Below are 25,053 nucleotides of genomic sequence, written 5' to 3'. Positions count from 1 at the left end.
GGAACTCCCATTACATTGACTCTGCAGTAATTTTTCAGGAATTTTCAACAGGCCATTCCCCAGCTACCGCAGACCCTACATGAACGTCTTCAACTCTGACCTCGAGTAAGAAACTTGGGGGAGAGAGACTTTATTATGTGTGTGGTTACCAAGGAAATGTAAGACTAATTAGAATCACGTCTAATCTGTGGGTAACTGTCCAACTGAACCAGCTCCCTCCACCTCACTCTCCTGCTTAACTCACCATTGATCCTCCAACCCCTGTAACGCTCAGCCTTCTCCCTTATTGCCCATTGGTCTCCACATCCCTTCTACATAATCTGACTCAAATGTCACATGAAAGTCCACCCCTCAAAACATTACATCTTGTTCCCTCAACTCCTTACGCTTCTGATTTTCTAACCTCCACTCCTCAACAAAACTGCAATTACCTCTTGATCATTTAGGTTTACTTATCAGAATAAGGTGGCGAGAGCCTTTGAGAATATTTTCAGAAAAGCTGTGTTGCCACTTTTGTAGGTTATCGATTTGTTTAGAAATGAATCTCAACAGATAGCAAAATATCGATGGAAATCATTTTCAAATAATGAACTTATTTTATTAATCAGTATTCAAATAAGTGTGAATTAACTGAGTTGCTTTTTTGTAATTCATTGACAATCTTGCTCCAGAGGCCTGAAAATTAACCTTACTTGCCCGTCTCCACAATAGTTGATGGGTGCATTGAATGTTTCGAGTATTTTCTGTTTTTAGTGCTCAGTTTTTGAGATTGGGTTGCGCTACTTTGTTGCAGTATCATAGAGGGAATCTTTCAGCATCTGTATCTAATGCTTGATTATGGTCACTGAGCTACAAATACAATGGTGAGCAATTCTCCAGTCCAAGCAATACCCATTTTGAGTAAAGAAACTGCAAACATTACAAATAGAGAAGTATGCGTTAGAATCCTGTATAATTATGCTCAAAATTGAAAATCATAAATCAAAACACCCAGTCCTTCCTTTTTGAAATGCCTAGCTTTAACTTTTATACTTCATACCTGACTGTTTTTCATCTATCACTTCAATACTTTCAGCATGCTTATGAACCATGTTTCATGCACAGTGTGTACTTTTCCAATTATGTTGTGACCTATAATCTCAAAGAACAACTTTTATTTGCCAAATCTGATATTATGTTCTGAAACAACGACGTTGTCACTGTGAAATGACAGTGTCTGTTCTTGCAAATCATTGATACTTTATTTTGTATTTTGCAGGAGTTGGCTCAACAATGGGCCTCTGTGACACCTTCAATGAACTGCGAGGAGATTGAACAGAAGCTGAAGAAAGATGTTACCAAAATCTGGAAGGCAATCGAGAAGGAATGCAAAGAGAAGGACGCTGAAAAACGGGGTGAAATTGATACCAAAGATTTTAAGGGTTTGCATCCATTTTTGTTTGTTTTAAATAATAATGGGCAGGATGGTGGGCCACAAAGATCCAGAGACCCAGGTTTGATACTGCCCTTTGACAACTGTCTGTGTGGATTTTGCGTATGCGCTCTGTACGTGTGGGTTTCTTCCCACAGTCCAAAGATGGCCTTGTTAAATTGTCCACGGCGACCAGGGCAGTGCAGGCTTGGTGGATTAGCCAGAGGAAATGAAGGGTTACAGGGATAGGGTAGTGGGGTTTGTCTGAATGTGATGGTCCTTAGAGTGTCGGCGTGGACTCGATGAGCCTGCTTCCACACTGTAGAGATTTTTGTGAAATAATAAGCTTATTATTAATTGCAATAATCATGCCTCCTTCATGTTACCCAATTAAAATGAAACTGCCTTCTCTGTTGTGGGAATCAGTTTCATGAACTTCCTACTTAGTAAACCTTTTCCCCATAGTTTCTGTGCACAGACCTGACTGACTGACTGACTGACTGACTGACTGACTATGGCCCACCCGCTTCAAGGGAACTTTATAGACAGACAGCCCTGGATGAGGAGTGTTAAGAATCCTATTCCTCAGAGTGACGATTGTAAGAAAGCTGGAAGACTGGCTGGGATCCACTTCCTGAACTACAGGGACAGTGATTCCCAGACAAGAATCACCCTCGTGAGTTGGCTGACCATTCCAGAAGCCTGCCTTTGACGAACTGGGCTGAGAACACTGACTAACAGGTTCCTCCATGGATTGAGCTGAAGCCTCCTCCCTTGACTTTCAGATATGGCTTCTTGTTGGTGAGCATGCAGTGTGTTTACCATGTGAGCCACAAGAAGATGGAGTCAGTATGAGATAGATATAGCACACAGCCATGCAGTAAGATGTACAGCCTCTTGCCTGAAGACAGTTGACCAGCAAGGCAAGCTGTCTGGTTGTGTGACTGCACCAATTGGTGAGACAAGGATGCTGTGAGCATGGCAGTGTGTGCAAAGTGAAGGAGCTGAGAGAGCACGGGGGGGGGGGGTGAGATGCAGTCTGGCCCAAACTCTGAGCGTGGGTGCCTACCAGTGCACACCAAGCCTACTTCTGGGCCAGAAAGCCTAAATTCGAGTCTCGCCCACTCCAACAGTGTAGCATAGTACAGCAAGGTTAAAAATGACTAAAAGATGGAACAAATTATCCTCAACATTAGTTGGACCTCAAAGGACTTCTCATCTGATTGTGGCATATATCTGGCCATAGACCACATTACTCAAACCCTATAAGATTCTGCCATTGAATGAGAGACATACCCACAAAGTACATGAAGTATCAACAGTTTACATGATGACAACATCCTGCTCTTCAATTTAACTACATAGTATACCTGATGTCACATTGTCAGGTATGCACCTGCTTTTTAGAAGCCATTTTTCTACTGTCCAATTTCGCATATGTTCTCTGGACTATATCACATTACTTATTTGTCTTGTCAGGACCAGTTTTGTGATAAAGTTTAAATAAATATTCTTGAACGCTCTTTACCCCAAAGCAATCTTCAGTAGATCTGAATGTAGTCACGGCTACAGTCGTGTAAATTTAATTTCAATTTCACACTCAGCTCAGTAAATTAACCCAAGTGAAAATGATGTTTGTATTCAAATGTTTGACTTCCAGCTATCATGAAGAAGTTTTGCTTAATAGTTAAACCAGAAGAATTCCAACAGCTGGCAAAAAAATATGATATCAAGAACACTGGGCGTTTTGCGTACAATAAATTTCTTCGGCGTGTTGTTCTCTCACTGGGGCCGTTAGACGTTAATCCGCCGGAGAGGATGAGAATCCCACATCCAAAGATTCCAGTATGTATAATGACCAATAAAACAAACTTTTCAGACATATCCAAAGAATTATGTACTGTTTAGTGCTTTTCTTGGGCAGGCTTACGTTTTCGGTCTATTTTCATTAATTAGGCAGGGTAACTTATTGGTTTTGTGGAATTGCAGCAGTTTCAATGCGAGTGATTGCCAAATTTTGAGGTCTCAATATAGATTGGTCAAAGAGGGAGGTGGGCTGAGGATTGGCAAATGCAATTCAACACAGACAAGTGTGAAATGTTGTACTTTAGAAAGTCAAACCAAGGTAGGACTTAGACAGTAAATGATAAGGTCCTGAGGAGTGCTGTGGAACAGAGGGACCTCGGAGTACAATTACATAGTTCGATGAAAGTGGCAACACAGGGTGGTGAAGAGGGCATTGAGTATAGGAGTTGGGATGTTATTCCACTGTAACATAAGCCATTGGTGAGGTTGCACTTGGAATATTGTGCACAGTTTTGGTCACACTGTTATAGGAAAGACAAGGTTAAACTGGAAAGTGTGCAAAGATGATTTATGAGAATGTTGCCAGGACTAGTAGTCCTGAGTTATAGGGAGATGTGGGCCAGGATAGGACTTTATTCCTTGGAACGTAGCAGACTGAGAGGTGCCCTTATTGAGGTGTATAAAATCATGAGGGGCATAGATAGAATGAATGCATTTAGTCTTTTACCCAGAGATGAAGATTTGAAAATGAGAGGGCATAGGTTTAAGGTGAGAGGAAAGATTTAAGGACTTGAGGGACAACTTCTTCTCACAGAAAGTGGTATGTATATGGAACAGGTAGCCAGGGAAAGTGGTTGAAGCAGGAACAATAGCAACACTTAACACATTTGTACAGGTACATGGATGGAAAGGGTTGAGGGAGATATAGACCGAATGCAGGCAATTGGAACTAGCTGAGTGGACACCATAGTCAGCATGGATCAGTTTGGGCCAAAGGGCCTGTTTCCATGTTGTATGACTTTATGACTGCAATGTAGTAGTCAGTTGTCCTCAATCTCTCCTTCCCTTGCACCCACACAAGCATCTGCTAGAAACAGGTTCATCATTGTAAGAAAATTGGACAATATATAGATTACACGTAATTAAATGAAAAAATAGCTATGAATTACAAGAGTTGTCTTTCTGACAAAAAGGGGTAAGTCACAAGGGATATCTTGGATTTGAAGAAAAATGTAAATTTTTAAAATTTTAATATTCTTCTGATTCTAAAATCTCCAAAAGAAAGTGTTCATATTTCATTGATAATGGGAACTGCAGATGCTGGAGAATCCAAGATAATAAAATGTGAGGCTGGATGAACACAGCAGGCTCAGGAGGGTAAAAGCTGACGTTTCGGGCCTAGACCCTTCATCAGAGAGGGGGATGGGGTGAGGGTTCTGGAATAAATAGGGAGAGAGGGGGAGGCGGACTGAAGATGGAGAGAAAAGAAGATAGGTGGAGAAGTAGGGAGGGGATAGGTCAGTCCAGGGAAGACGGACAGGTCAAGGAGGTGGGATGAGGTTGGTAGGTAGGAGATGGAGGTGCGGCTTGGGTTGGAGGAAGGGATGGGTGAGAGGAAGAACAGGTTAGGGAGGCAGAGACAGGTTGGACTGGTTTTGGGATGCAGCGGGTGGAGGGGAAGAGCTGGGCTGGTTGTGTGGTGCAGTGGGGGGAGGGGACGAACTGGGCTGGTTTTGGGATGCGGTGGGGGAAGGGGAGATTTTGAAGCTGGTGAAGTCCACATTGATACCATTAGGCTGCAGGATTCCCAAGCGGAATATGAGTTTCTGTTCCTGCAGCCTTCGGATGGCATCATTGTGGCACTGCAGGCTGCCCATGATGGACATGTCACCTAAAGAATGGGAGGGGGAGTGGAGATGGTTTGCGACTGGGAGGTGCAGTTGTTTATTGCGAACCGAGCGGAGGTGTTCTGCAAAGCGGTCCCCAAGCCTCCGCTTGGTTTCCCCAATGTAGAGGAAGCCACACCAGGTACAGTGGATGCAGTATACCACATTGGCAGATGTGCACGTGAACCTCTGCTTAATGTGGCAAGTCATCTTGGGGCCTGGGATAGGGGTGAGGGAGGTGGTGTGGGGGCAAGTGTAGCATTTCCTGCGGTTGCAGGTGAAGGTGCCGGGTGTGGTGGGGTTGGAGGGCAGTGTGGAGCGAACAAGGGAGTCACGGAGAGAGTGGTCTGTACGGAAAGCAGACAGGGGTGGGGATGGAAAAATGTCTTGGGTGGTGGGGTTGGATTGTAGATGGCGGAAGTGTCGGAGGATGATGCGTTGTATCGGGAGGTTGGTGGGGTGGTGTGTGAGAACGAGGGGGATCCTCTTTGGGCGGGGTGTGAGGGATGTGTTGCGGGAAACGCGGTCAAGGGCGTTCTCGACCACTGTGGGGGGAAAGTTGCAGTCCTTGAAGAACTTGGACATCTGGGATGTGCGGGAGTGGAATGCCTCATTGTGGGAGCAGATGCGGCGGAGGCGGAGGAATTGGGAATAGGGGGTGGAATTTTTGCAGGAGGGTGGGTGGGCGGAGGTGTATTCTAGGTAGCTGTGGGAGTCGGTGGGCTTGAAATGGACATCAGTTACAAGCTGGTTGCCTAAGTCAGCTACTCACTCGCTCATCTCTGCTTCAAAAGATGGTATGCCTGAATTCCATTGTAGGATGTGAAATATGATCCAGGCCTTCATTGCTGGAAACAACGTCCTACAATTAAACTTTAAAAGCATGTCCCATGTTTCTTTCATTGATGTGCCTGAAAACAGTAGTCTATAATTAAAAGTGATGTGCTTGTCACATTTTCTACCTGGCCTTCTCTTCACTTGCAACCATTTGTGAATTAATTTGTCCGTTTTCACTAGGAAATTGGCATGTTTAACTAACTGATGAACCCTCAATGTCTTGTTAGTGTGCTGAAGTGATTTTCGAAGAGATGACTATGTGCATGAGATGTATCCCACTAGCATATATTGTCTACCATAATTTTTATGCAGATGTACAGCTGACAAACTGCACATTAAGGAAAAAGAATTAAGCAAGCAAAAAATAGCTGATAAACAGTTTTCTTTTAATAACCAATGTGATAGAATTTTTATACATTGCAATTATCAATAAAGCAAAAATAAATATTGATGTAGTGGCACGGTAATGCAGCACTGGTTTTCACTGCTTTGATCTGTTTGTGCTGAGCAGAATCACCACGTTTACCTTCTGCATTACAAACAAAGCTCTGTAAATGTTGCAACTGGAAAATGGAGTAGGCTTGTTTCACAGTCAAGCAGCCAAATGTACAAATTCTTTCTGACTCTCTTTCACAGCCCTTACCTTTCAGCTATAACTCTTTCATTTCTTTTCCTGTAGATGTGCACTTGAAGTTGAATGGGTGGATAAAGCATTGCTTATGTTTCCTATAAAACTGAAGGGCGAGGCATTTAGCCGGAAGAGTTGATCACTTTTTAGCAGCTGAAAAAGCAAGAGGCAGGTTGTCAATATTATGGACATCTTTTCCTCCAGTGCACCTGACTCCTCTTGCTTCACTTCTCCCATGTTGGCTTTCTCATTTTTTTTCCCTGTTAGACTCAACCACACAGCCTCTGATTTGCTCATGGAACATTTTTCTCTTACAGATGAGTCCAGGAACTGAACATGAGATATTTACTGACTTAATGATGCGGATCCAGCCATGTATAACAAAATGTTGGAAGCTAATGCGCCGTACTTTCAAAGCCTATGATGATACTGGGAGTGGGTACATCTCACTTTTTCAATTTCGACAGGTTTGTCTTCTATAATTAAATCTGTAGGAAGTGATTGCTGGGCACCTTGCTGAGATATAACCACACGGGTGAGATGCCGGAAGACCTGGAGGTTGGCTAACATGGTGCCACTATTTAAGAAAGGTGGTAAGGAAAAGCCAGGAAGCTATAGACCAGTGAACGTGACATCGGTGATGGGAACCCTGAGGGAAAGGATTCACGTGTTCTTGGAAAGGCAAGGACTGATTAGGGATAGTCAGGGATAGATGTTTGTGGGAAATCATGTCTTGCTAGCAAGTTTTTTGAGGAAGTAACAAAGAGAATTGATGAGAGCAAAGTGGTGATGGATGTGATTTGCATGGACTTCAGTAAGGTGTTCGACAAGATTCTGCATGGTAAACTGGTTAGCAAGGTAGAAGACAGAGGATGGTGACGAGGGTCGCTTTTCGGATTTGAAGCCTATGTCCAGCGGTGTGCCACAAGGATCAGTGCTGGGTCCACTGCTTTTCACCATTTATATAATGGATTTGGATGTAAACGTAGGGAGGTATCGTTAGTAAGTTTGTAAATGACTCCAAATTGGAGGTGTAATGGACAGCAAAGAAGGTTACCTCAGAGTACAAAGGGATCTTAACCAGATGGGCCAATGGGCTGAGGATTGGCAGATGGAGTTTAATTTAGATAAATGTGAGATGTTAAACTTTGGAAAAGCAAATCAGGGGTGGACTTATACACTCAATGCTGAACAAAGGGACCTGGGAGTGCAGGTTCATAGTTCTTTGAAAGTGGAGTCACACGTAGACTAGATAGCGAAAAAGCATTTGGTATGCTTGCCTTTATTGGTCAGCACATTGAGTATCAGTGTTAGGCTCTTGTGGCTGCACAGGACATTAGTTAGGTCACTTTTGGAAGACTGTGTGGAATTCTGGTCTCCCTGCTGCAGGAAGAATTTTGTGAACCCTTTCAAGAACGTTGCTGGGGTTGGACGGTTTGAACAGTCTAGTCTGTGGCTATTTTCCCTGGAGCGTCGGAGGCTTAGGGGTGACCTTATTGAGGTTCATAAAATTATGAAGAGCATGGATACAGTGAATAACCAAAGGTCTTTTCCCCCAGAGTACTGGAGATCAAAACTAGAGGGCCTAGGTTTAAAGTGAGAAGGGAAAGATTTGAAAGGGACCTAAGGGGCAACTTGTTCATGCAGAGGGTGGTGAGTGCATGAAATGAACTGCCATAGGAGGTGGGTACAATTAACATTTAAATGACAAATGGATGGATACATGAATAAAAGGAGGAGTTAGTGGGGAAATAGGCCTAATGCTGGAAAATGCGATTAGTATATCTGGTTGCCATGGATGAGTTAAACTGAGGGTCTGTTTCCAAGCGGCACGGCTCTGTCACCATGACGAGAAAGATAAGGATGGACTTTTAAAACAAAAGCAACAGTCTACTACTATTTGTTGTGAAAGTGAGCAGATGCCAAACTTGGAATGTTTAACCTTTCTACATGTGTCGCTTCTTGTCGTAATGGTGTACAATACTTGACCTATTACTGGTTTTAAAGTTATTTCCAGTTCATTTGTCTTCACTTTTCTATCCATCACCCCCCCATTTGCCAGTCAGTACCTGCTGTTTTCTGCTGCTGGCTTTCTCTTTCTGTCATGCACAAAACTCAACACAACGTTCCTTTCTTGAAAAATGACCTAGAACAAGACTCTGGACATAATGGTGCTTAAAGAAAAGCTATGTTAAAAGGTGTTCACTCAAATATTTTAATGTATTAATATCATCCTGTGTAGTTTCCTCAATTATGAGCTTCATCTGCATATGTGTTCTCTTTTTGCTTTGTGTAGGTTCTGCGGCAGTATGGTATCAACATAACTGAGGAGGAGTTTTACTACTTGTCGTCTTATTATGACAAGCATCTAAAAGGAACAATCTCATACAATGAATTTCTGCGAGCGTTCCTCTGATAATGTCTAGTTCTGTTTTTTTCCCCTCTACGCATTAAAAATATTTGCAGTGATATTGTAACAGCTATCGGAGATAAAGCAGTCTCCTAGATGGTCAGCATTATCGCTGATTTTGTCCAACTAGTAGCATACTGGTTTTGACTTTCTTCACTTTCAATATTTAAGAATTCTATTTCTAAGAACAATTTATAAAAAATGAACCTTGTGTTATTGGCTAAGGAATATTAGAAAGGTCATACATGACTAGCTAAATGAATATTATTAAATATAACAATCAAACTGAAACTTATGCACTGCTAAGAATATTTCTTGGAGATTAACTGGTAACATATTCAAAATGGTATCATTACCACTAAAGTAATCTGTCATCTATTGTGTTAAAATGGACAAAATAATTCAATAAAAATTATTTCCCAATCAAATTCTGGGTATTTTTTGCACTGGTTGTGCACCAGAAATAATAGTTTCTTTTAGAATACAATAGATCTGTTATCAATAACTTTTATTAACTCCTTTATTTATGAATTATGAGAGAAAAATTAGCATTGAATTTGCTTTGTAGTGGAACCGAAAGTTTTTATAGACAATCAGACAACCACACAAGGTAATCAGGCAAAATGGTGCTTCACCAATTTGTTAGTATTTTTTAAGGAACTAAGAAGCATTGTGGATAAACGGAGTCTGTTGATGTGGTGCACTGAGATTCCTAGAAGGTATTTGACTAGATGCTGGAGAAAAGACTACCATACAAAATAAGAATTCATAGCACAGTGACCAACTTATTTAGGATGGATAAAAGATTAGTTGATTGATGGGAGGGTGTACTATCCCTGGTTCTCCAATTTCCAATAAAAAGACACATTTCTCTTTTTAAAGTAACCTTTGTGGTTTATTATGAAAATGATTAAACAAACAAATCCATATGAGCCTCCTTTTGAGGTCTAATTAAACTAAATACGGAGACAAGAAAAGACCAAGTAAAATGGGTAAAGCTATATAGGTTACATTTACAATGATTAAAAAAAAACTGGCAGTATTAACACAACTGTGTGGAGCTCTTACTGTAAGCCTAGACCATAGCCATGTATATAAAGTAACAAAATCTTATTGCAGTTTATACAGTTGTATTTTAACTTTTTTCCTCTATCAACCATGGTAAATATTAACTTAATTTTGTATGGAAAACATTGCCAACATTTGTACATAATTTACATATTGGTAATAATGCTTATAAAGCAGCATCTACATTTTTTTTTAAGCTTAGGTAAAGTATCAATCAGACCCAGTAACCTAAGAATGGGAGAAAAACAACAAAAGAAACACTTTCCAGTTCTGTACAGATAACGAAACTTCAGATTAACAGGAACACCTGCCTATTCCAGTTAGTATATCAGCTAGTAGCTTTGCTACCATTACAGCATGAAATCAGTAGCATAAATACACGAGAGAATGCATTTTTGAAAAAGAAACAGTGTTTATCCAATTATCATCACCACTTCATCTATTCAGCTAAGAACAACCAATATGGCTGTACCAAAATGAGCTGAGACGGTCTACACAGATTTTCCTTATCAGGGGAAGGATTACTAACCATTCAAACACAACATTTCTGCATTCACCAACATATTGTGTTATCGGGAAATATACTGGGAATAACTTTTCCTCTTCCACCCAAGAAATGATAAAAGTAAACATTAAAATTGTGTGTCCATTTAAGAAAATGTTGTTTTCTTTTAAAGAAAAACTTTATATATATATATATATATATATATATATAGAAAGAATAAAGAGATTGTGTACCTGCATCAGAGGAAGGAAGGAAGAAAGAATATGATCTCTTCTCTGATTGCTCAACACATGAAATTAGAATAGTTGTTGCAATTCTGATTCATCTCTGAAGGACAGTTATGAATCCACACAATTCAAACAGTAATTTTAGGTAAGACATAAAATGCAAGGAGAATACAACTTAGCCTTTCTTTTCCCTCTAAATTGTTTCAAATATAAAATTCAAGTGCAATTAAATTCCAAATATTACTTACATCTTTATTGCTATTGCATCACTTTGATACTTTTGCAGGTAGTTGCCAATTTCTGCAATTTTCCAACATACTGAAAAGAATGTTTTTGTTCTACAGGATTACCTTTCTTTCCTGTAGAAGAGACTGAAAATGAAAATACTTTTAATAGAGGTCACTTTCTGTTAGAATCACCTGTTCTTTGAACATGTAAGAAAGGGCAGAAAGCAATTTGCAGTGCACAAATTTACAGCTGAAGTTAAATGCATGTATAACTTCCTAAATTCTTTCTGCTTTCAGAGGAATATTATTAACTCAGAGCAGGATAACTGCTTTTATATCATTTGAGGATAGGTTCTTCACTGAGGAAGAATGGAAAAACGTTTAAAGTAAAACTGAAGACTATTAAACAGATTTTTTTTTGAGGAGAAACATGACGCCAGTGTTGAAGGGAGGGATACCTCTTCATTCAGAATGCAGTAAAATAGCATTTTAAAACCACCAAAACTATTTATATGGCCTTAAAAATCTGGACACTTTGGAACGTAGCAACTTTATAAATGATCTGGGAAACATTTCTTTAGATTCTTGTGCTGTATACTTGAAGTAATTTTGAGGATGTGCCAATACATCAAAGAGTGCTTTGATCAATTTCTTGTCCTATATTAAAAAAGACAATTAAGAACATTTTCATTAGAATTGATAACAAATTTCTGCTGCACATCATAAGAATAAGCATAATTTTTCTTCTTAATGACAAGCTTACTTTCAGAATTTCTTGATGGTTTTCTGAAGCATACAAACGCCCATCTCTTACAATATCTTCTATTAACTGCTGATAGTCCTCTGTACAAGAAAGACAAAGAGCAATTTTCTATTTCAGTTTTTAAAAATAAATTTTCAACAGTTACTTAGCATAATTAATGAAGAAAGTAAGTTTTAAAGAGAACTATAACATTACATTGTTCATATTGTTTACAAACGGTCTTTGATTCAATATTGTTGCAAAGCTGGCTGACATTAGCTAACTCATCAGAGACAGCAATTGAACAAAGGATCATATTTGCCACTTCAATGCACCACCCTCCTCCTTGGCAAATATCTCTGTCTGCGGCTTGCTGCAGTGTTCCAGTGAAGCCCAGCGCAAGCTGGAGGAACAACACCTCATTTTCCACTTGGGGACCCGACCGCCCTCCAACCCTCCAGACTCAATACTGAGTTCAATAATTTCAGGGCCTAAACTCCCCCGTGTACCAGCTCCCCACCCCACACACTGAGCCTTGTTGCCTCACAGCCTGCCATTACACACCCCCTGCTGATAGTCACTAACAGTCCGCATTAACAACTATTCACCTGATCGTTAGCAACTCCTTTGTCTGTCCAAATGTCTTTTTCTCTCTCTTTGGGCTCTATCCTATTGTTTACTCCCTACCCCACCAACCTCCCTATTTTCTGCATATAAACTGATGGTTTTTCTGCTACCATCAGTTCTGAGGAAGGGTCACCGGACCCAAAATGTTAACTCTATTTTCTCCTCCACAGATGGTGCCAGACCTGCTGAGCTTTTCCAGCAACTTTTTTTTTGTTCCTGATTTACAGCATCCACAGTTCTTTTGGTTCTTAGAGGATCATATTTGTCTGTGTAACTCAAAGATACTGGGTAAAATCCAATGATAAAACCTTTGGTTTTGTGCCCACAAGAATTAGATAAAAATTATCATGCAAGGTATATAAATTACATATCCACTCAAGGTAAAAAATTATCAGAGTAGATACTAGTCATGTGATCATAGTTATCTTTCATCTTGAATGTTATTTCATGAGAATATATCTCTCGGGCAGTACAGTGGCTCCGTGGTTAGCACTGCTGCCTCACAGCACCAGGGACCAGCAAGTTCAATTCCAACTTGGTTGACAGTGTGGAGTTTGCACGTATGTTATCTCCATATTTCCTTACCATCATAGGTAACGTATGGAACTTGAAATCCTTTGGCACTGTTCCCCTCATTAGCTTTGAATTGAATCCACAGCTTTCGAGATCTTGAAGTAAATGCTATTGGTCGCTCATAGGTCTGGCATGTTTCATATGTTGTGATCGATGTTGGTGACGCTGCAAACAACACAGTAAATAATACAACATAAAATAATAACCTTTCAAAGACTTGACTGGTTTCAGTGCATATATTGTTTATTTTAAGCTGCGAGGTTCAGAATTCTATTTGGCATGCATCAAGGACACAGATCAATAAACTGCCAATTTATGAGCCTCCATCCATCAAAATTATGCCATATCTGCTCTGGTATTACTGTGGTTTGAAGCCCCAGCAATCCCTTCCTCTGAAGTTGCAAATGGCTAATATAGATTGGGTATCGAGGAGTAAGGGGTGCATTGTCCAACTGCTCAGAGTGAGGAAGATGTGGACGTGGTCAGAATTTGTCAGGTAGGCAGTGTGGAAGGAAGGAGCTGACGTCTTATGGAGTATGCTACCACGAACAAAATGTACCCACTTCTTTCTAGCCTTTTCCCATGAAAAACCACCTACCCACACTTGCCCAACTGACTGCCCTTGCTGTGGTATGGGGTGAGCAGCATATGTAATCAGGTCAATAGATTTACCAAGTCTAACTGACTTTTCTTTTTTTACATTTGGCAAACTCGCTGCCCATCCACCTAACATATTACAGGGCTGAAGGCACAGGGTGTAACACCCCACCTCTGAGCCAGAGGGTCCAGGTTCAAGGGCTGGCCTTTCAGATGGGTAGAACTATGTAACTTATTTTACATCCTAATGTTTTTGGAAAATAATCTTTTTCTGCAATAAATCTCACAATATTCATGTGTTATAAATATTTATGATACCACCTTCTGGGTTTGGGAGTACAGATTGAAATTGAAATTTTTGCTTAAGCTTTTACCTTGTAGCTGATGCAGAATGATCATGGCAGTAATATATATAACCTGTGTCTCATGGCTTAAACACAATTGTGCAAAAGACTTTAGATGTAAATTCTGGTCCAATTTTGTTCACATTGAGGAGAATGGCTAGAAACTTTGAGCAAATTAATGCTTTAATATTCAAACTTCCATGTGACACTAGGATGAAGCTCCCATGGAGTATATCAATGAGTAGAACATTGAATCAAAACAGAAAATAATTGAAATACTCAAAGGTCAGACTCCTCAGTGAATACAGGAACAGAGTGGAACGGTGGAACCTTCTTACAGCATCGGGGATCTGGCCTGCCAGACAGACACACCCACTTTGCCTCTTTCCAGGAAGACCCACTAGTGCCAATCAAGGCAACGTTGGGGCTACTGCAGGTCTTTCTCTGGAACGAGGACCTCTCGGGCAGAGATCTCACCCAGCCAGTGCTATGGCTAATAAGAGACAAGCAGCTCCTGTGCACAGCAGCAAGATGGCTGCCACCAAAAGGATAGTCCCTTTCCCCTAACCCATCCCCATGGATTTCCAGGAGCCCACTGTTAAGTAGTATGGGAGGGAGGTGTTCACTGAGTGGGATTATGGGGCAGATCAGAAACAAGAACAGGGGTTGGCTGTCACCTCGCTGATGGCCATTCTCATGATCAGGCAGTGATTACTGTTGATGAAGGGATCCCACCTACACCTGTCTGTCCCAGTTCCCACTGAGGGGAAATGAATACACCTGTCTCAGCTGTTGCAGTTGCACATGTCTCACTGAGGCATGGCCAAGATGCCACTGGGTTAAGCCCAGTGATAGCAGCAGGAGGTCCTTGTGGTGACTAACTAGTGACTTATGGGCGACAACGTGCAATGCAACGTGCAACAGTGGACATTCCCACCCAGAAATTGTGGTGAGACAGTAGGGTAGCCGGTTTCAGATACACATCTCCCACCATCCCACACTGGTAATGAACAATTCATATCTGGGAGCAGACCGCTGACTTTAAATCATCCTATACACGTTCTTTCTCAATATTGAGATGATGTGACACTTATTTCTTCTCTGCTTTATTTTCATGAAAAGAAAATGGTCAGTAAAAGGAGTAAGGATACATAGGCAGGAATAAATGCAGAAACTAGGAATAAAAGGAAACAAACCAAAGTTAACAGAACACAGACATGACGTGAAGGGAGGAGAGCAAAAAATTGAAGTATATCGGACAACGTATGTATCAAAATATCCACAATAACATAATTACTTTCTAAAAAGTACACTATAAATTTGGGGCACAATACTAGTGAATAAATGGAGTATGTGGTTACTTACAACTCTTTCTCATCACTAAAACATCTCCACACTCATCCTCCATTGGTAAGAAAATCTCTGGCACTACAATCAGAATTCTCCTCTTCGGTGGTGGATTTATATTCCAAATACACTCCACATTAGAAGGATAGTCTCCAGGATAGTTGGGAGATTCAATGAATCCCGTGTACTCTCCAAGGTCGCCACCGCATTGCTGATCTTCAGTTAAAAGTTCCAAAACAATACATACATCATTTAAAGTCACCTTTGTAAAATATTCCAAGTGTCAATCATTTGACTCAAACTTGAATCATCTTCTGAAAACTGAGGTAGTATTAACTCCCGTTCACACCCAAGCTCACTTTACTCTCCCGTGGGATCTTCCCATATGATCACAAGAGATGTAATACTTGCCGTTTTACATCTTCCCTTCTAATTAGGCATGCAGCCTTTCAGTTAAATCAATAATTTGCTACTCCCTCTTCGGGTCAGACACGTTGCATTCAAAGTGACAGTGTGGTCTCCTCTTATACTGGGGACACTGGATATAAGTCAGGTAATCATCTCCAAACTGTCCATGAGCTTGACCCTACAGCCAGGACTTAACATGGAACAATAGCTCCAGCACTAGCTGGGAGGTCAAGAGGGAAATTATGCATGTCTCACGGAATTAGTTGCCTGAGGTCGTGGCTTCCATTCCTCTGATACTGGATGTGCTACCTCCAAGAGTTATTGGCCAATCAGAGAGTTCACAGATCTTCTGTCCAGCTGCGTAACTGTGCTCAGTACCTTGAGACTACGGTCAGTCCCAGACATGGGGTTTCATTGGATGTTAGGGTACAAGGTGAGTGGGGTGGCCTCATTGATGCCAGTCAGACAGCTCCTTCACCCAAGCTGGCACTGTGTAAACCAACAGAAATGCAGATGCAGAAATCAGGAACGACAACAGAAGTTGCTCGAGAATCTCAGCAGGCCTGGCAGCATTTGTGAAGACAAAAAACGTTTTGGGTACGGTGATCTTTCCTCAGAGCTGTGAGGAAAGGTCACCGGACCCGAAACGTTAACTCTGATCTTTCCTTCACATATGCTGCCTGGCCTACTGAGCTTTTCCAGCAACTTTGTTTTTGTTCCAGCAGTGTGAAGCTTGGAGGTAGCAATCTGGAGGGGGTGAGCTTCTGGGGGTACAGGCTGATCGGATAGGAAAGACCCACATTGAAGGATTCCCAAATGCCGCAGTCAAGCCACCAAGCTATTATACACCCAGTAACGGAAAGTGACCTTTAAACACCTTGTACCTTACGATTGTCAGGGTGGCGTCAGAATCAATTTGAGACAACACTGTCCATTTGCAAGTGAGATAGCTCGGAACCATGAAGCACCATCTGCAGGAAGTACTCCATGACAGCATAAAAGGGCTACTGGATCAATAGCAGAAGGATTCAATCATTTGGTCTGGATGGCTCAGCGCAGATTGATTCAAAAGTCAGCTTAGAAAAAGGCTGAAAAAGCCACTGCAGCTATTTGAAGCATCCAGAAAGTAGACACCCTTTAAAACTGATTTGTTCCCCCCAGTATTGTGTAGTATTAAACATCACACAACTGCTACTAAAGCCAGTAACCATCTTTCGCCCAACAGAAAAATTTCTAATAAACAAGGACAAAAGGAGGGTGACAATAAAAACCATCAAGGCCCTGCTGTTCCATGAGGTGATGATAAAAGAATCATCAGGCGCTGTATCTACCCCATTATCAAGGCAGTGTTTATGAAGTTGAAGGTTTAACTCCCAAACAGGAATGAAAACTTTTAGATGAAGGTCAAGATGGCAAGGGGCAAATGGTTAGCCTGATGTTGTGGGTAGCTGTCCTGTGTTAATTGGCTAGAAGGATTCAAATGGGTATTTAATGCAGTGTGATCTATCAGCCGCTAGAAACATGGTCTAGCATCAAGTGTTCATGTTCACAGGGCTGTCCTTGTCAGGCAACTGTTACCTTCTGATAGCAGATGGATCGAGAGACAAGGAAAGTGATGAGCAAAGTCCATCAGCCGAACATAAGGATGCTGTCCTCACCATGTCAAACTGTTACAGATCGTATACATTTCTGGCTAACTAAGTAGCATTGTTACTCAAGAGTTTCGATGACAATGCTATCAAGCAGCACTTGCTCAGAATAAGCTGTTCAATAATGCTCATAATGGGATCTTCCAGGGCCACTCAGCTCCTGACATCATTACAGTCTTCATCTACACATGTGCAAAAGAGCTAAAGAGCCAAAGATGAGATGAGAATGACTGTCCTTGGCGTCAAGGGAGGATTTGACTGAATATGGCATCAAGAACGTCTACTAAATTGGAGTCAGAGGGAGAACTCTCCACTTGTCGAGTCGGATCTAGAACAAAAGGAAGATGGTTGTGGTTGTTGGGGGTCAGTCATCTCAGACATACTTGCAGGAGCTCCTCAAGGTCGTGTCCTAGACCCAACCATCTTTAGCTGCTTCAAAGCCCTTTCCTCCATCATAAGGTCAGGGTAGGGATGTTCACTGATAACTGAATAGTGTTCAAACATCATTTGTCACCCATCATTTACTGAAGCAAACGCAATGTATGACAGAATCACCCACTATCAACTTTCTGGTGGTCTTACCATTAACTAGAAACTGAACAGAACCCGTTATAAAAGTACTGTTGCTACAAGAGCAGGTCAGAGATTAGGAATTCTACAATGAGTAACACCCTCTCTGATGCCCTGAAACCTAGCCAAGTGCCAGGCACAAGTTATAGATACTTTCCAACTGCCTAAAGTGTAACGGTTCGTTGTGCAATTCCAATGTCATGCAAGAAGCTCAAAAAAAATGTAGGTTAAAGCTTCACATTTGATGAACATCCCATCCACCACCCTCAAAAAATCACTCCCTTCACAACTGATGCACTGGAAACAGTATGTTCCATCAACAAGATGTGCTACAGCAACTCAGCAACTCACCCTGGCTCCTTTGAAAATACCTCTAAACGCATGAAGGAAAAGGGCAGATGGTGCACAGGAACACTATCTGCGAGTTTCCCTGCAAGCCACAGGCCATCCTGACTTGGGAATATATCATCATTCCTTCACTGTTAGCGTGCTCCCTTCTTAACAGCATTGTGGGTGTACCTTTCGCAGCAAATCAAGGTGGCAGGTCACTACCAGCTTCACTAAGGGCAATTAGGGATAGGCAATAAATACTGGCCCGGTCAGTGAGACCCTCTTACTGTGAACAAATTTTTAAAAAAACCTATGCCGGGGAAGCAAGCTCAAATAACTCTTCCATGCAATCATTTATCCGAGTTTCTATTCCTAAAAGATGAGCTCGTGGACAAACTGGGGTGCATGAGAGGCGTACATGACTGATGTGCAGGGACAGGATAATCACGTTTGATGATAGAAGAAAAAATTGGACGTTCTACTTCAACAGGCGGAAACTGGTTTTCAGCTCAATTGATTAAGGCTTGTCAAGAACAGAGGTCCGATACGAATGGGGACACCAAATAATGGGTAAAGTGACATTATGTAGAAATCAGCGCAGGTCAGGAAGATGTAAAAGTATGCAACTCCCAGCAATTTTACCGCAAACGGAACAGAGCTTAAAGGTGAGATCTGAGCACAGCTTTGTGGAAGGTCATGTTTAAAATTGTTGTTGCAGTGGTAAGAAAGAAAGTAATATACCAACAAATCTAAAGCCTTTTGATAACAGTCAGAAGTTACAAAGAAATTTCACTGTGAGTGGATCAGGTTGCATTAGAAAACTACCTGAATGTTTCAGAGACTTTCATACATGGAGCTACAATATCACAATGCAAAACATTTACTACAGTATAAATAGTGTTGCAACATTTATTATTATAATTGTGTATCTTTAGAAAAAAAAGTCAGGAAACAGAACATATGGAACATATTCTGTTATGTGGAAGGGAATCCTTCTGTGTTTTTGCAGAATCACTGGTAATAGTGAGCGGGCAGCTCGTCTACATCTTGTCCAACTATCTTTTCCATTAATGTCAATGTGCTGCAATATTGTCATTGACTGATTACAAGCAAGACAATAGACTCCTAGTTACAATTTCATTCTAAAGTAAAAAAAAATTGACATTCTAAAAACACAATGTTGCTTCTGGGAATTGCTCCCTATCTTCCGGTCTTTGACGCCTGATTATTGCAAGATCTGCTGTTTTATTGCAGAGAACCAAAATTTTAAACACAAACCAGAGAATACATTGGCGATTACTTACTTTTACATTGCGTGACATTTGTGGAGCCATCAAAATCTGTCGTTGTATTTCCAGGACAGGTAATACAGTAGTTTTGGCCAAACTCAGGCTGATAAGTTGCTACTGGACATCTAATGCATCTGTGTGTGGTGGAGTTGTAATAGTGACCAGGAGAACAATGAACTGTGGAAAGGTTTACGAACAGTAAAACTATTTTCTCAAAGCAATGAATGATATATGCTGACAAAAATGTCTATACAAAACCAAATATAACACCACAATATTTTTAAAGGACTAGAAAGGTCACTATTTGAACAAGGAAGTAATTAGGCTGCCAATAAAGATTTCCTGTTGTGACATTATCAAACATGTGAACAGGATAATGATTTTTAGAATTCAAAAATAGAATGGTTAAGATTGATGTCAGAGTGCCAATATCAGAGAATATCCTTGACTGAGAGATCAAAACTACCATAATACAATTTAAGTGATAATGGGAGCTGCAGATGCTGGAGAATCCAAGATAACAAAGTGTGGAGCTGGATGAACACAGCAGGCCAAGCAGCATCTCAGGAGCACAAAAGCTGACGTTTCGGGCCTAGACCCTTCATCAGAGATGCTCTCTAATGAAGGGTCTAGGCCCGAAACGTCAGCTTTTGTGCTCCTGAGATGCTGCTTGGCCTGCTGTGTTCATCCAGCTCCACACTTTGTTATCATAACACAATTTAAGTTGTATCTATTTAACACCTTTTAATGTGAAAACAACATCTGCCAGATATGAGGAAAATTGAAGGTCAAGGCTCCTGTCTTTATAAAGCGGATGCTGCCCATGTATGAGGAAGAAATCTTGGACAGATTGTTAACAGAAAAGTTGAAAAGGCACTGGAACCAGATGAAACACATTCAAGGGATTCTGAAGGAAGTGAGGACAGAAAGAAGTGGGGATCTGGCCACAATTTTTCAGTCTTCTCTGAACTTGGGGAAGGTGCCCAAAGACTGGAGAATTTCAAATATTACTACCTTGAACAAGAAATGTTTTAAGGATAATTTCAGCAATTAACAGTTTGTTTATCTTCAGTGGGAGGAAGAAATCGAGAAACAATTATTCGCAATAGAATTAGTAATCGCTTGGAAAAAGACAGGTTTATTTGGAGCAGTCGGCATGGATTTCAAAAGGGAAAGAGTGTTCAACTAACTTGCTGGAATTTTTTTGAAGAGGTAATAGAAACCAATGAGGATAGCAATGCTGTTGCTGTGGGCTGTGGTATACATGGATTTCCAGAAGGCACCTGATGCTTTACCACACAACAGACCTGTGAGAAAAGATACAGGTCATAGTACAAAAGTGACAGTAACAATGTGGCTCACTAACAAGAAGCAGGGAGTAATGGTTTTCAGGCTGGAGTAAGGGTTGTAGTAAAGTTTTTCAGGCATTACTATTGGGAGTCTTATTAAGGAGAGTCAAAGTCGAACTTTTTTATAAAAGTCAGATACAAACAGCCAAAGTTTAAAAGCTTTTAAAATGTTTTCAGTGTACAATTATTTTCATTTACTCAGAAATTAAGTGCTGTAATCCAACGCAAATTGTTCTGTACAGTTTTGAAAAGTAATTTTCAGATATTTAAAAATCAGGTTACTTAGATGATGATGAATCATTTTGAAATAAACACATTTTCGGGCATACAATAGAATGGTGGTAGGTTACCACTCTTGGATTTGCGACTTAATTTAGGTGCTCCAATGGATTTTTTAATACATCATTTTAAATACATTGATACCAGTTATGCTGGCTCATAGATTATGTTATATTTGATGAAGTTTAAATGAGGAAACAAACACAAACATCGAAAATTGGCACAGGCGTAGGCCATCCAGCCCTTCGAGCCTGCTCCACCATTCAATATGATTATAGCCATGTACTCGGTTCCTGCTTTCTTCTCCTATGCTTTGATCCCTTTAGCACTAGGAACTATGCCTGACGCCTTGGCGAAAGCATTCAATGTTTTGGGGCCTCAACAGCTTTCTGTGGTAGAGAATTTCGCAGGGTCACCACTCTCTGGGCGAAATTTCTCCTCGTCTCAGTCTGAAACTAGCCTAACCCTGTATCCTGAAACTGTGGCTCCTGGTTCTAGAATCCCCAGTCATCATGAACATCCCTCCTACATATACCCTGCCTAGTCCTGTTAGAATTGTATAGGTTTCTATCTTATCCTACCACTCCCCCATCCCCCAATTCTTCTAAACTCCAGTGAATTGATCCAGACTCTCTTCATACATCAATCCTGTCATCCTAGCAGTCAGTCTTGTAAACCTTTGTTGCTCTCCCTCAATAGCCAGAGTACAGGTAAAGGGACCAAAATGCACACAATACCAAAGGTGTGGTCTCACCAAGGCCCTTTATAAGATGCCCCTACTCCTGTACTTAAATCCTCTTGCCATGAATACCAACATACCTTTATTTTGCCTGCCCCTGTATCTGCATGCTTACTTTCAGTGACTGAATGACACCCAGGCCTCGTTGCAACTCCCCCTTTCGCCATCTATCACCGTTTAGATAATAATCTGTTTCTGCTACCGAAGGGCATAGCCTCACATTTATCCACATTATACTCATCCACCATATAATTGCCCACTCACTCAACTCTTCCAAATCACACTGAAGCATCTCTCCACCTTCCTCACATTTCATCATTTCCCATCTGTCTTGAAGTATGATGGCAACAAGAGGACACTTTGCAGTCTTGCGCTGTTTCCATACCACGGATGGTAAAAAAGGCTGAATTTACCTTTTGTTTCACAGTCTTGAAATGAAACTGCTGCTTCGTATTTTGTCATCAATCCACCTCCACAGTGAAAACACTGAGTGCGCCCTGGCTCTGGTTGGAAGGTGCCAAATGGACATGACCGACAAGGTCTGAATCCATCGGAGGAGAAATGTCCTTGAGAGCACTGGCCTGAAGCAAATTATGAACAATTTCAAACCATTACTGGTAGTAGTAAATTTAGAATAAAAAATGAAGGGTGGAATTGTTTGGTACTGCCTATGGTTGTGTTTCTGGAATCGGGCTGGCTAGGATGTAGCAGTAATGAAGTTGCAGGGACAATAGTAAACAGCAAACTGGTACAACAGTGGCAGAGGCTAGAAGTGTGGTGGCTCCATGGTTTTAGTGATGTTTCCCTTATAGGATTACCTCCAGCCTGCTCAGGCAAAGCAGGACGCCTGGGGCAAGAGGAGGCCTGTTTTTCAGCCCAGGAAATCCTGGATGAAGATTGCAATTACTATCGGGATGTGCCTGGAAATTTGGATGCATGGCGAAAGAGGGTGAATGACCTTATTCATTACAGTTGGTGCACCACAACATGCTTGCCTTTGGGCTGACAGATGGTGAGGTGCAAGGATTGCTTAATCAGAGACGTGATTCCAACCTAATTCCTAGAAATCGAGCAGGCTGCAGGAGGTGGCAAGAATGGCACTGTATGGTTAAGTGGCCCCGTTCTACTTCAGGTGACTAACCCCGCACGGCCGCTTCGGATGACTGCATCCAAATGTCATTCCTGTCATCATGATGGAAATCAGGAAGGGTGTAACACAGATATTGTATGTGTACCGTTTACAAGTGCAAAGGTCAAAGTCTACATTTTTACCAAAAGCATACCAGTCGACTTTCACGAGTAATAATTTTGAGGAGCTGAAAGCCACACTTTCTCATCGTCTTGCTATTGCAAAATTACCAGATGAATTTAGCTGCCAAGCTTTCTCTCTCCTCAGCTAAGTCATTGATGTAAAGTGTAAAATCTGAGGCCTCAGCCCAAACCCTTGAGGAACTCTGCCATTACTTCCATCAGACAAAGACTAATTTAGGCATACTATCTCCTGCCAGCCAGTTGATTTTCTTTTATTCCGGGTAATTTGTTAGCCCCCAGACAATAAGCTTTTATTTTCTGCCATAACCTTTGACATGGCGTTTTAACAACTGCACTCTGGAAATCCAACTACAGTACATGAACAGGGTCTGCTTTATCCTATGTTGCTCCTTTAAATCTTATAAAGTGCTGAGACATGATTCATCTTTCACATAACCATTCTGGCTCTTACCATTTATCTGGCGTTTTTCCAGGTGTGCAGCGATAATCACTTTAATGATCAGTTCTAACACATTCCCACAGCAGACAACAGGCTAACTGGCCCATAGTTTACTATTTTATGCCTTCTTTGTTGAATAAGGGAGTTATGACTGCCACTTTCCAGTCAGGTGGAACCTTTCCCGAATCAAGAAATTTTTTGAAAATTAGCACCAAAGCGTCTACTACCTGATTTTATGTTGAACTTGGCTGTTTATCTGCTGATCCTTCTTGATGCCAAGTCTGTTGTATCTGGGGTCTTCCCTTCTATTAGTGCAGGCTGGTCAGAGAGAGGCTTGCTGATTACACTGCCAACTGGAAGCACTAAATCCTACAGCCCCTCAGCCTGACTCTCCAGATCACTGCTAAAGCTGACATACCGGCCGGCTGTCTTCAGCATGACGCCAATGACCAGCCTGACATAGCAATGAGCTGCAACTTCTGAGATCCCACACACATCTCCAATGGATCAATGAAGTGACTCTGAAGTACAGACATTGAGTGTCACCGTGACCTTTAACATCACAGACATCCTCTCAGACGAGGCCTGCCATTGATCAGGATGGCTCATCTTTGGAGCCAAAATTGAAATTCTGATTGTCATCTTGTTATAACTGGCGAGGCTCTGGTGCCTCAGATCTTAACTACAAGACTGGGGAGTCAGTAAACTGTTGGAAATGTTAATTGCATTACAAACAGTTTTAATTATTTTGTGAAATTGTGATGTCCTCCCATTACACCGCCACCCTTCACAATAGATCAGACGTCGGTCCCAATATCTTTACACTCAATTTTCCAGCTTACCTCTAATGGAATGGGAATATTTAAGTCTGTGCATGCATGAAGTTCAGTGGAAGTTACAACTTGGTAACAGGAGCCCATGTAATGCATTAGGCCAAAAACCATCCTTTTTAGGATTTGGGTAAAAATCTAATTTACAAGAAGCTGCACAAGTCTCCTGAATAATAGTTAACAACGTAATTAAAATGGATTTGGATTCTCTGAAAGAAAACATGTTCTCCCAACAACAATCTCAGGTCAGTCTCACTCAGAGTTTTAGCAAATCATCTTTAATTTGCATCTAGGTTCTTGACATCTACTGATGGAACAGCAAAGCGCAATTTACAAGCAAAAGACAAAAATTCACCTCCACATTCAGACACGTTCCGAGCTCCAGCCATTCCTTGTCCATCGTTGCTTGGACATGGCTCACAGGATAGCTGTCCTTTCGTGTCTTGGTAGGTTCCTGGAGGACACAGGAGACACTGCTTGTGCTCCCCGCTGTAGTAGTGGCCTGTTTCACAGCTGACTGGAACAAGAAGACAACATTGAGTGACTAGAAACTCTATGTATAATATAGAGTGATGTTTCACAACCGATCATCCCGTTACATTGTAAAGGATATCTTCACACTGTGAGCCAAAATAATCCCAGCAAACACTGATGAATAAATGAC

General features: G+C 41.3%; 2 protein-coding genes across 9 annotated transcripts in view; one reads left to right on the top strand and one right to left on the bottom strand.

Annotated features, from left to right (window-relative positions):
* efcab6 (EF-hand calcium binding domain 6) overlaps nt 1-9,366 on the top strand; it is a 93,360-nt gene extending 83,994 nt beyond the window's left edge. For 5 of the 6 annotated variants that reach the window (XM_048548862.2, XM_048548861.2, XM_048548860.2 and 2 more), the window contains 4 exons: nt 1,259-1,421; nt 3,072-3,256; nt 6,886-7,035; nt 8,865-9,366. In XM_048548862.2, the coding sequence (XP_048404819.2) occupies nt 1,259-1,421; nt 3,072-3,256; nt 6,886-7,035; nt 8,865-8,984 (618 nt within the window). In that variant the 3' untranslated portion in view covers nt 8,985-9,366. Of the gene's footprint in view, nt 1-1,258; nt 1,422-3,071; nt 3,257-6,619; nt 6,731-6,885; nt 7,036-8,864 lie in introns of those variants that run through there. The other variant, XM_048548863.2, reaches the window with a different exon arrangement.
* scube1 (signal peptide, CUB domain, EGF-like 1) overlaps nt 6,418-25,053 on the bottom strand; it is a 271,582-nt gene continuing 252,946 nt past the window's right edge. The window contains exons 17-24 of one of the 3 annotated variants that reach the window (XR_007249346.2): nt 24,745-24,906; nt 22,262-22,429; nt 19,497-19,658; nt 15,254-15,451; nt 12,960-13,112; nt 11,769-11,848; nt 11,027-11,662; nt 6,418-6,721 (exon numbers count right to left, since the gene is read on the bottom strand). Coding sequence is in view for 2 of the 3 variants with exons in the window: in XM_048548867.2 (XP_048404824.1) it covers nt 11,510-11,662; nt 11,769-11,848; nt 12,960-13,112; nt 15,254-15,451; nt 19,497-19,658; nt 22,262-22,429; nt 24,745-24,906 (1,076 nt within the window). In the remaining variant the exon portion in view is untranslated. Of the gene's footprint in view, nt 6,722-9,770; nt 11,663-11,768; nt 11,849-12,959; nt 13,113-15,253; nt 15,452-19,496; nt 19,659-22,261; nt 22,430-24,744; nt 24,907-25,053 lie in introns of those variants that run through there. The other 2 variants (XM_048548867.2, XM_048548868.2) reach the window with 2 other exon arrangements.

The sequence above is a fragment of the Stegostoma tigrinum genome, chromosome 18, assembly GCF_030684315.1.
Source record: "Stegostoma tigrinum isolate sSteTig4 chromosome 18, sSteTig4.hap1, whole genome shotgun sequence".
In the NCBI taxonomy this organism is placed as follows: domain Eukaryota; kingdom Metazoa; phylum Chordata; class Chondrichthyes; order Orectolobiformes; family Stegostomatidae; genus Stegostoma; species Stegostoma tigrinum.
Note: the sequence above shows the minus strand (reverse complement) of the source record. Positions and strands in the feature narration are given on the sequence as shown.